Raw genomic sequence first — 12,388 nt, forward strand, 5'->3', positions numbered from 1 at the left:
CAGCCAATTCTAGCATTCCAATTGGTCTCAAAATGTTTTATGGGTGATAAATTGGGACCTAAGCAGATAAAGAAAGTGTAGCAATGTGTTGAAGACATTCCTGGGAAACCCAAGCTGTATGTGCCCAATCATTATCTTGCTGGAAATTGACTGTTTGCATTTCTGACATAAAAGATAACATGTGGGTGTAGAATTTCCTGAATATTGCTGTGTTATCAATGCCCCTCATACCTTATGACAGTGGTTCTCGATCTGTGGTCCATGGAACATGGGTGCTCTGTGAAGCCACTTCAAGTGTTCCGCAAAAAAACAAATATACAATTAAAAATTGTTGCAAAAGAAATGTAATCAATACAATGTAAAAAAATTGTATGGGAATGTAATTAGCAAATGCCAATGTCGTCATCTACTAGACCAAGTGCACTTGATTTCAAAAGGATTTGCCATCTCTGCTTTAAAGCTGCTGTATTGTAACTGCTCCGTAAAAAAAAAAAAAAAAAAAAAAAGTGAAAGTTTAGTGTTCTCCAACTTCAAAGAGTGAGAACCACTGCTTTATGATACAGCTCTTCAAACCAGCATGCCAATAACAGTGGGGAAAAATATGTCATTCAGCAGGATTGAATGCTTACAAGTGATCATCTGTTCCCAAACAATACTGTGTGTGTCATCATTTTTAGTGGTAAATTCCAATTTTAGTCTGTAGCAGTCCATGCTTCTATCACAGTATTACTGCAAGTGAAGCTGGGATGCTAATGGCAGGACATACTGTAATCGGTGATTGTTCTTGCAAAGTTTCTTCTAATCATCTGCCAATGATATGAGATGAGACAAAGTTCTGTAGCAACAAAAATTTATCTTTGTATACTAAGTACATTTATCAATTAACAGGACTTATTATACTGGAAAATTATGGATGCAGATATTTAGTCTTACTGATCAGAAATAATATTTTTTATTTAGTTCACCTGAACTAAATAAAAAATATTATTTCTGATCAGTAAGACTAAATATCTGCATCCATAATTTTCCAGTATAATAAGTCCTGTTAATTGATAAATGTACTTAGTATACAAAGATAAATTTAAGCTATAATTAAGGACACAAAGGCATAATAATTAAAATTCTGTAGCAACACTTTCACCTGTGTCTAGATGGTGGATAAAGATGCCACTGCAGCTTTTGTACTACTTTCAGAGTCAGACAATCATCTCTCCTAGTGGTCTGTGTATGTGTGTCCAGAGTCTGCTCATCATATGTGTATGCCCTCATGTATCCACTGACACCAATGCTGTCTCAGTCAGGTCAGAATGGCAGAGATGGAAGAAAATCTGACAAAACAGCCATTCTGTTTTCCACAGCTCTATGATATGGTCTTTCTCAAATTTCATCAGTTGTGTGTAACTGTGTTGTACTGGCATACAAAACAGATACACTGAAAATTCTGAACACAAACATCTGAGAGTCTTTTTATAGGATACTAGGGTATCAATTTTAAGGCATACTGGTGATACCGACAGGGACAGTGAACCACTACCAATAGGCTGGCAATCATATGACAATCCCCTAGGAAGAAAGAAGCTTGAAAACCAGCAAGATGAGGAGGCCCAGCTCATGCATTCTGGTACCACCCAACAGAAAACAAGAAACCATTCCAAAGATAGAATCCATAATGAATTTTAAAAATTAAAACATCAATGTTGTAATTAGAAGACAATCTGAAGGCTTCTAAAGAAAACTAAAAGTGTTCAGAAAAACCATTCTAATCTGCTGGAAAAGCAAGGTGTCTATTCTGTTTATATTTCTGGTTCCAGTTTTGATCTCATTATTATACAAATCTGTATGCTGAGTTTTGCAATAATTAGACAATTTTATGTTTGGTTGTACAACTTTTTGTCAATGAGTGTCTGTTCAAAACCTTATTATATGGGTTGAAATGACCCAGCATTTGCATTATTAATCTGAATTACCTCACATATGAGATGTCTTAATATAGTAGAATCTTGTTTTAGTGGATTGCTTGGGCTTCCAAAAATCATCCATTGTTCCAAGAATCCATTAAGAATTGCAAACAACAAATTTTCTGCATACCAAGGAAAAAATTTCTATGTATAAGAAATAGCTATACTTGAAATTATTTTAAAATTATTTTAATAATTTTAAAAAAGAACTCAGTAATGATAAATATTTTTTAGAATTTTGTCACACACAGGTTGGGAAATACTGCTTTGTTCTGTAGAAATACATGTTACAAGACTATCATACATTCATATGGCTCAATGTACAAAGCTAATGAAAACTGTATAGCACAGACGCAAAGTACTGATGACTTTTTTGGCAACTTGCATTCATTAAGAGAACCTGTAAACAACGATAAATTCTAGCACAGACTTTCATCAGGCTACATTACTTCAAATATCAAAGATGCTCATGGAACATTTATTATCTTTGATTGGATTTGTTTAATCAAAGATGTAAACTATTAATAACACTTGAAAAATTTTTGACAAAACAGACTACTAATGCAACTTATCTTAAAATAGCTTTAGTTTATTCAAAATTAAGCAAGTAAAACATTTTTTTTTTTTATAAGTTGTACTGCACTGTGACTTTACTATATGTTGAAATAAATGTGATTTAGTTTCATGCTGAATTTGTTGAAATAAGCAGACTAGGATTTTTATCACCAGTATTATATTTTTATTAAAGTGGCAATAAAAATATTGTCAAGTGGCAATTTTGGCACTATGCAGCACAATCCCTGGAATTATATCTTTGTCATTTAACCTATGGTAAAGTTGGTTTCACATTATTCTTCATTTCACTTAATGTTACAGTTTCCAAGAACTTGCTGTATACTTTGCAATATTTGGTAAATCAAACAGGATGATGTATTAATAAACAGTGTGTGTTAAAATACAGAGTGAGGGTAAAATACAAGGTTTGTTCAAGTACTCTACAGTACTAAATGGAATTGTTTAATATCCACAGACAGAATCCAATATGCTAACAAAATCAATATACAGTAGAGCATCGATTATCCGATCCCCGATTAACTGACCACGTTCTAGTTGGCAAATTCAAATGTCCGCTAGTGATGTGGCACTACAATATTTGGTTATGTCTTGGCTACTGTAATATTATTTTTGTTAAATTTTTGCATGTTTTAGCTGGCAGCACTGGCTCGACCATGAAAGGGAGGCTAGTATTTAAACCAGGTCTAATACACTATACTAATAATGTATTTTTTCATACTTTTCAGTTATCCGACCAACCCGTCCCCAATTAAGTTGGATAATCGATGCTCTACTGCAGGGGTGGCCAACAAGTCGATCGCGATGCCAATTTTGGTCGATCGCTCGCGATGTCTTGACTTAATGTGTTACACTTGTAACTGAATGTAACGCGCAAAAGCAACAATATGCATGCAGTTATGACTGGACTCGTAGAAAACACAGCCATTTAGCTTGAATATTTGATACTGTCATGCGGTAGCTTCTTTTCTTTAGTATTAACAATATTATTATTATTAATCAATATTGTTTATCCACGGTGACAACGTTGAGTTTCAATTTTTCATTTGTTTAAAATGTAAGTACCTGTTCTTTATGTTTTAAATTAAATTATGGCTTTTCTTACCTATCTATTTACTTGATAAGTGAGCGTTTTCGGCAACAGACCTCTATATTTTTGGATTTTTGGAAATACGTCAATTGAGAAAAATATCCCAGTATCACCAAATGTAGCGAATATATTTATTCCTGTTTCGGAACTACATACCTGTGTGAATTGGCATTTTCATAGTTAAAGTTAACGAAGATTAAACATTCTGTCCGGACTGATTCCCATACTGAAGAATCATTATTATTATCTTTGTCAGGATATACACCTAACTATGTTTCCTTGATAAGAGACGTGCAAACTCAGTCCTCCCATTAATGTAACGTAATAAAATAAATTCTAAATCTGTCTTTATCAGTAGCTAATTTGAATTAATAAATATTGTTAATAATTACTCATGTTGTTTTAATTCCCCCGGACGTGAGTATTTTGGCCCGTTAAATAATTACGTTGTTTTTTACGTAGGTAAAGAGCACCCCCCGAACTATTGATAGATTAGCAAAAAATAAGTCTAAAAGTCTTATATCATTCTTCCATGATAAATTTTCTTCGCCAAAAAAAAAAATTGCGAAAGGAAAATCTTATAATCAAATTATCAGCTGTACTGTGCAGTTTTATAACAACTTTTTCAAGTTTACGAACAAATAGTACCACAATTTATACATTGTAATTGATAAAAAAAATTACATTTTTATTAACTTAAAATATAATTTATCTTGAAAGTGTCGAAAAATCGATTTTTTTTAGGTGCCGCCTGTACGGAATGAACTCGTAACTGCAAATATCAAAAGTTGGGTCTGGAAATTTATTTTCTTTATGAGCCTATATCTTGAAAACTTAATAAGTGATTTAAAAAATAAAAAATAGTTTTGAACATATATTTTCCTTATCTACCCATAGCTCGCGGGAGTGCACCTCGTACTGAAGCACAGTGTATAAACATAGTATGTATTTCACACCCCCCTCGCCACTTAGACTATGCCTACGACAACAAGTCGATCGCGACACATTTTTACGATAAAAAGTAGATCTTATGTACACAAAAGTTGGCCACCCCTGATCTACTGTATTTATGAAAAGATAGTAAAGGTTTTATTTAAATGCTGTACAGTCAAACCTAGGTTTATGAACTTAATTCATTCCTAAAAGTTGTTTGGAAACTGATATGTTCTCAGTCCAAAACAAATTTTCCCAAACAAAACAATGTAAATAGATCACTCTGTTCCAGACCCCCAAAACAAAACCTTTTTTTAGCTGTATTTCATGCATAAAATGCCTATAAAGGCAATATTATCTATATTTATTCTATATATATATATATATATATATATATACAGTGGAACCTTGCTTAATGAGCAAAATAAATTGTGAAAAAATGACTCGCATAATGAGTGGCCAGGAGAGAGGAAGTCCCAGATTGTGTGCATGCTTCATCTAGCACTTGTTCAGCTAGCCAGCTAGCATCTTAGTGTCGCTTGTGATCACACATATTACGTATAAACATGAACAACCATTAGCCCATTATATAATAAACACACCAAATGATATGCCAAATTCTTGGGCTATGTAAAGGCTATAATTTCTAATATGAAATTATAGCCTTTACACATAGCCCAAGAATTTGGCATATCATTTGGCGTGTTTATCAAATGTATTATCTGTGATTTTGTTTTTTTCTTTTTTTGTTTTCTGCAAATTGAATTCGCATTTCAGGTTGGTTCATTCCATGCTAGAAGAAAAGATGATGATGATTCACGCTCCAATTTTCTTTGAATAAACATTATATATAAAATATTTGAGTATATTTTATTATAAATTATTGTATTTTATTTTATTATTATTATTATTATTGTATTTTACGTTGCCGAATTATTGCCGAATTATTGTATTTTACGTTAATTTATATGGGAAAAATTGTTTCGCTTAACGAGTAAGACTCTGGAACGAATTATGCTCATTAAGTGAGGTTCCACTGTAAAGTAAAATGTTCTGTAACAACCAACTGAAACAAAAACTAACATTTTTCAAAGAAAGTGCTATAAATAGAGACAATTATGACTACCAAGGTGTGAAATATAACCAAATCAATCAACACATACAAGTACTTAATCTGTATTTCTCAAATATTGTATTTTAATTGATTTGATTTCAATTATAATTTTAATTTAATTATTTTATTATTTTTTAGTTTAATTAACTGGCTACCTAGTATTAGTAAATATTAATATTACAATATTAAGTTAAATTAAATGACAAAAATTTATTAATATAAGCATATTTAAACAAATTCTTTGAATGCCATTTATATTACATAAATATCAATTAACACGGTTTCTATTAATTCAACTGTGGCACATACCATTTCCATTTTCAGTATCTTTCCTGCATGTGCATTGAAATGTAATTTAATTAAATAGCAACATCATTGATGATTTGCTATGTGACACAAGGCAATCTCAGTGCCATTAATTTTTAAATCAATAGTCCTGTTGGACCATCAACTTGATTTAACACAGGAAGTATAGGAAGTTGACTGACTCTGCCAAATAGCTTGTTCAGAAACAGTTATTGTACTACAACCGGAGTAAATATGGCATTCAAAATTTTGCTCATAAATGCGGGCATTCGTAACCTGAGATTTTAAGAGGAGAATTTGGAAAAAATTATTAAACATAAAACACTGGATATGTAGAAGTATCCAAGTGTCAAAAAGTTTTTACATCAGACTTATTGATATTATTCTTCCTTGAGTGTTCCAAATGATATATATCAGTGATGTAGACTGATCATTGCTGATTTATATTTTTACAAAATATGATCAGATTTTCTATGAAAACATTAACCTTAAAATTTTTAAGTGGAAAATTTGTACCAGAAGCTATGGATGATCATTATCTTCCCATTTTATATCTATGTCAAGTGCAGAATTTATGATGATTGTATAAGGTTAATACTAACCACGTTATTGGATTTAAAATGTACTATTTCTTATACTTGAAAACATAATTTGATATAATTTTGGTTTAATGTTTATAAAATTTAACTGAATGAAAAAGACACAAAGCTAATAAGAACAGCTACTGTAAGTCCAAAAAATTATATCTGTTCCTGATGATGTCACATTAAAAATGCTCTATATGTTATTTTCAAAATAATTTTAGCCAGCAAGTTTACTGACACCAAGCTGTTGCCTTGGTCTATATCTAATTATAGAATTATATAATGTATTGTAATATGCCCATGTATAATGGACTCCCCCTATAACACAAAGAATTTTGTATGGGTACTAGTCACAATTTGCAAATTTTTGTCATCCAGAGGTTTCTTATCAACTTCTCAGTAGTTTTTTTGTTTCAGTACACATGGCTTAAAACAGCAAATGCATCTTATAATTTATAGTTATCCTTACTGTATTCTGTTTTGTTTTTTTCCTTTATTAAAAGAAATCTTTAAAACAAGTTAACAAACACACTGCACACAATAAAATCATATTTGAAACTACTCATTAGAAATATGTAATGTGCATATGAGTGCTAGAACAAGTTTAAGCTTGTATAAAATCATCTGATAATGCAAGTCTCATACAACATGATTTCCTATAATGCAGAACAGAACCCCATGTTGTAAGGGAGCCATACTAAACAAACTTCTATTATTTGGGGTGTAAAGACTCCAGCATCTTTGGGAAACTCAATGATATACTACAAATTGAATCTAGTCTAGCACTCAATAAGTTTCAGTCTTTAATACTTTTAAATAACACTTTTGAAAAGTTGTCTTGAACATTACTGAAATTTAAAGCAAATCCCATCAGTTGTTAATTATTCATAAAATAACTATTTTTCAGTATTTTTGTTTATTAAAAAAGCAAATTTCTATTAGTACTAATTCCAGGAACATGTAGAAAATAAAAAAATAACTTGTGTGAGGCATTTTAATGAACTAGTTTTTCTTATTTGAAACTGGAGTAGATTATAGATATAAGAATACTTATTTTAACATACCACCATGATAGCAATTCTTCCACCAACATCACCAACAACGTTGATTGGAGGTTTCTCTTTTGCAGTTAGAACTAAATGGAAAATTTAAACTAATATTTTAATAAATCATTGAATTTTTATATTTACCATAAACTCACCAGGCATAAGATCAAGTCCCACATCCATCGTTCTCGTAGCAGAAACTGCTGGAGGTGAATATCTACCATCAACCATATCTGATTCTGCTTCTTTTTGCTCTCCATGAATAACAGCTATACCTTTGTTAATAAAGACAAAAAGTTGTGTGTTTTGCAAACAAAATATTTTAATTTAACTGACTTACCTAATCGAAGTCTCTCTGCATAGGAAGTAGCCTTTTTAGCAGAACCTGCATCTCTTGCTACAATCACAGCATTTCTGTAATCAGGTATCTGTAACAATTTAAATCTGTTCCAATTTCATTACTTTCATTTACATGTATGCATTTCAAATTTCGTAACAAAAGCTTTAATTATGAAGATTGTAATTAACTTACACATTCTTGAATGTATTGTAACAGAAAAGGAGAAGCTCTTAAATTATCTACTGGCAAATCAAAAAATCCCTGCACTTCTTTTTGGTGAAGATCCATAGTTATAATATGAGTAAATCCTATAATAAATGAAGTACAATATAATGTTGGAATTTTTATACTTTAAAAATAAATTCTTAGAACACAAAAGAAAAAATTGAATAAAAAGGACCTCAATAGAATCCAAATGCATATTGGATCCTATATTAAATCTGATCTATTAAAGACTGAAAAAAATTTTAATTTAAACCAACAGCCTTCTTTGTCTATAAATTGAAATACTAAAAAAAGAAATCAAATAATGAATGCATTTTTTTAAACATAAAATGAACTAAAAATAATTTTAATATGAGTTTTGATGTTTCAGTTACTTTCAGTGATGTAACTTTTGTAAGATTTTTCTTAAAATAATTTTAATTTCTAGCTTCAAAATATTTAGTTTTTATTTATGTTTTATTAATTTAAAACTGTGATTTTAAAGGAATGCCTTTTATTAAAATTTCATTAAATTACATTTGTGAAAAATATATTTTATATTAATCCAAAATACCTGCTTTTCCCATCATCTTTGCTAATAATTTGGAGACAATACAGCCTCTTTTCCTCATTTTACTTTGTTTACTGTAGGGTAAGTAAGGTATGACTCCAACAATTTTCCGAGCACTGGATGTCTTGCAGGCATAGGCAATAATAAGCAGTTCCATAATATTATTGTTGACATCTCTAAATAAAAATTTAGTATTAAATTTATGATTATCGTAAAAATACAGCATATAATTTAATAAATTATTACTTTGTCCCTGTCTGAAGAATATAAACATCTCTTCCACGTACAGATTCACCAATATCTACTAAGGTTTCTGTAAACAAAAATTTTGTAAATATTGTTCATGCATCAATATTAACTAATTAAATTTAATATCAATTACCTGTATTTGCTGCATGAACAACTGAGCAATTTCCAACACGGATACCAAGTCGGCTACAAATAGAAGAGGGAAAAGTTATATAAAGCAAAACAAGACTCATTTTAGTATAATTTGAATTTAAATTAAAAATATATGATTTGAGTTAAGGTTAAAAAATATAAGTAGTGAAAATCAAATTATAGCAAATAACATAATGTTTAAATCTTTTTTGAAATTCTATTTAAAAATTCATCATTATTACACTAAAAAATAGGATTGAAAAATATATTTCATTTGTATGGTGACAATGTTAATAAAAATAGTATAGATAACAAGGAAAAAAAAATCTACATTTCACAACTTTAAGAGAAAAGGAATCTAATACAGTGGAACCTTGCATAATGAGCTAATAAACTTTTTAAAAAATGACTCGCTTAACAAGCGAAGTTTCGCATAACGAGTGACGAGGAGAGGGAGTCCTGGATTGTGCGCATGCGCCATCATGCTATTATCTGTGATTATTTTGTTTTCTGCAAATCAAATTTGTATTCCAGGTTGGTTCATTCCGTGCTAGAAGAAAAGATGATGATTCACACTCCTTAACAATGTATATTGTATAATTTTCTTTGAATAAACATTATACATAAAATACTGTATTTACTCACATATAAGACAATCTCGCATATAGGATGAGGTGTGACTTTAAAGATCAAAATACAATTCTAATTTTATTTTTTTTAATCACAAATAAATTATCATCAAATGCGCGTATTAAGGCAAACAACTGTTTTCTTGACGCTATCACCTTTTGTCTACTTGGACTCACCCTCTGAAGCTTCATTACAATTCTCTTCTTTTTCACTCTTACTCCACAAAGCATCATCCTCTGATCCATCAAGTGAATTTAAAATGCAGTATTTCCTGAATGACTGCTATCAGCTTTTGAAAATTGCTTTTCCACACACCAGATACCCATGTAGCAAAACCAAAAGATTATAATGCAGGTAACAGGAAAAAGTTTATTTTTAATGATTCAGAATGCACAAATATTCATTAAAAATACCAATTTAACAAATATGAAATAACTACATTTATAATCATTGCTAAGTGACCAGCTATTTTTGGATCATCTCTCTAACCTGTCCCACCACACTGTTCCCAAATATTTTCATGTTGACCTCATTTGACCTGCTCTGGTGACCCCGAATATATTCGTCTCTGCATCGGAACATTTTTGATACTAGATGTCACTATGTGTCATAATTTTTATATTAAAACGAACTTTCGAAATATAATGTTTTTTTGTTTTTATATTTTTTAATATATTTATTTTGTTTGTACAAAATATAAAAAAAAATAATTTTTATGATACAGTAGCCACGATTATTATTTAAAAAAAAAACAAAATTTCATTAGGCTTAACATCAACAAATATTCAACATGGGATAGGTTAAAAGTGACATTCACCTTGACCTCGATAGCACTCTGCTATAATGGCAGCATGAACTATACACAGTTCACAAAAATTATTGCAAAAATGCAAAGGATCCTTTGCTCACACTTATAGGACAACCTAGATTTTTGAAGCAGTGAAAAATGAATAAAAACCTTGTCTTATACACAAGTAAATAGGGTATTTGAGTTTTTTTTGGCACGGAATGCATTATCATATTTTACATTAATTTTTATGGGAAAATATCGTTTCGCTTAACGACTGTTTTGCATTACAAGTAAGGTTCTGAAACAAATTATGCTCGTTAAGCGAGGGTCTACTGTAATTTAAACTAGATTATTACAAAAAGATGTATAGGTGAGTTTGTAAAGAACATCATATTAATTAACAAAACTTCCAATACAGGTGCAAATATGTAGTAGAGTCAAAAACAAACCAAACTTAATACTTAATAGTAAAATTATTCATAAAAGACCATCTTCAAAATAAGTACTTTCTGCAATATACATTTCTGTCAGCATTCAGACTATTCATTAGTCTTGCAATCTATTCTGCATTACATTCTTGAGTGCAATCACCATAGCACTTTTCCCCCTTTTGCTGATTTAAATCTGTCAAGCTTTCATTTTGATGAAGACATGAAAGTACAGTAACATGGTCAAATGAATATGAATTGTGGAAGCAGAGGTATCTGATGTTTAGCCAGATATTCACCAACCAGGAAGAGTGCAATGCACAAAGAAATTGTGATGCTTTTTGCTTGCCAGAGATGAGGCTGTTTTCATCTTACTGCATCTTGGGACAACACAATGTCAGTTTAGGGTACATTTTCAGAAGCAAACTTGTGATGCACCAGATCTTTTACATCAAAAAACCATAAACATTACCTTCCATCTGGATCTATTGAGACAAATTTTTTTCTATATTGGTAAAGAAGCACATTTTCCCTACAGGTAAACATACAAGAAACCCTACATACAAGAAACATAAGATGTCATCATCAGTAATCACTCTGGGATATTCGAGTTAATCAATTTGCCACTGATGAGTGCATTCTTCACATAAGTCAACTGCATGATTTCCTTATAAGAAAGGCTGTTTGATATTTATGTCTAAGTTATATTTCAGATTTAGATGGTAAGATTATCAAGAGAAGAGATTGTAAGAATTTACATATAATTTGGTAATGAATAGGAGGAGCAAATTCTACAAATTCTTGAAATAAATTAAAAATTTATAAAATCATAAAATCAATTTTTAATTTTGTTTTTACGCTACTAGGAGTAGAGTTGCCATTTTAAAATATGTTCTTTCAAAAAATCCTTTAATTTAATTGAATGAGACGTTCTACTGCTGAAGACAAATTATCATTAGGGTTGAAGAGTAAAATTTATTAAAAGCATCAATAAAACAGTTTTGTTAATATGGAAATTTTGCAGATTCATTTTTATTAATGATATTAAATTCTTTAATATAATTGTACTTTCCAACTTGTTGTATATAAAAACATATCCATTTATATAACCTTCACTTTATTATCAAATGATAAATACTAAGATAAATGCATTACAAAGATTATGCATGACTTCTGTGATTATGTAATTGTAATATTTTGTTCCATCTACTTTTGGATATAAAGTGTCATTTATATATTTATTGTTAAGAATTGTTAAAATTAGCTTTGAAAATCTTAGCCCACAAGAATAATTTTTCAAAGTATTCCAAGTTTTAAAATAATATCAAATAATAAAATCAAAATGTTTAAATGAACTGTAAGTAAATAAAGTTATCTTTAAATTTATACATTGATAAACCCATATGTGACCTTCAATTTACTTATCTAAAAGTAAATGTA

The 12,388-nt window shown here is 30.2% G+C and overlaps 1 protein-coding gene across 2 annotated transcripts in view; it reads right to left on the bottom strand.

Annotated features, from left to right (window-relative positions):
• The window catches only part of LOC136976280 (phosphoribosyl pyrophosphate synthase-associated protein 2), a 32,795-nt gene that overhangs the window by 1,989 nt on the left and 18,418 nt on the right, over window positions 1–12,388 (bottom strand). For both annotated transcript variants that reach the window (XM_067271510.1, XM_067271511.1), the window contains exons 2-8: window positions 9,102–9,154; window positions 8,966–9,032; window positions 8,723–8,895; window positions 8,137–8,252; window positions 7,945–8,032; window positions 7,760–7,879; window positions 7,623–7,693 (exon numbers count right to left, since the gene is read on the bottom strand). In XM_067271510.1, coding sequence (XP_067127611.1) covers window positions 7,623–7,693; window positions 7,760–7,879; window positions 7,945–8,032; window positions 8,137–8,252; window positions 8,723–8,895; window positions 8,966–9,032; window positions 9,102–9,154 — 688 coding nt within the window. The remainder of the gene's footprint in view (window positions 1–7,622; window positions 7,694–7,759; window positions 7,880–7,944; window positions 8,033–8,136; window positions 8,253–8,722; window positions 8,896–8,965; window positions 9,033–9,101; window positions 9,155–12,388) is intronic.

This window comes from Centruroides vittatus, unplaced genomic scaffold (genome assembly GCF_030686945.1).
Source record: "Centruroides vittatus isolate TY-2023 unplaced genomic scaffold, ASM3068694v2 contig_4, whole genome shotgun sequence".
In the NCBI taxonomy this organism is placed as follows: domain Eukaryota; kingdom Metazoa; phylum Arthropoda; class Arachnida; order Scorpiones; family Buthidae; genus Centruroides; species Centruroides vittatus.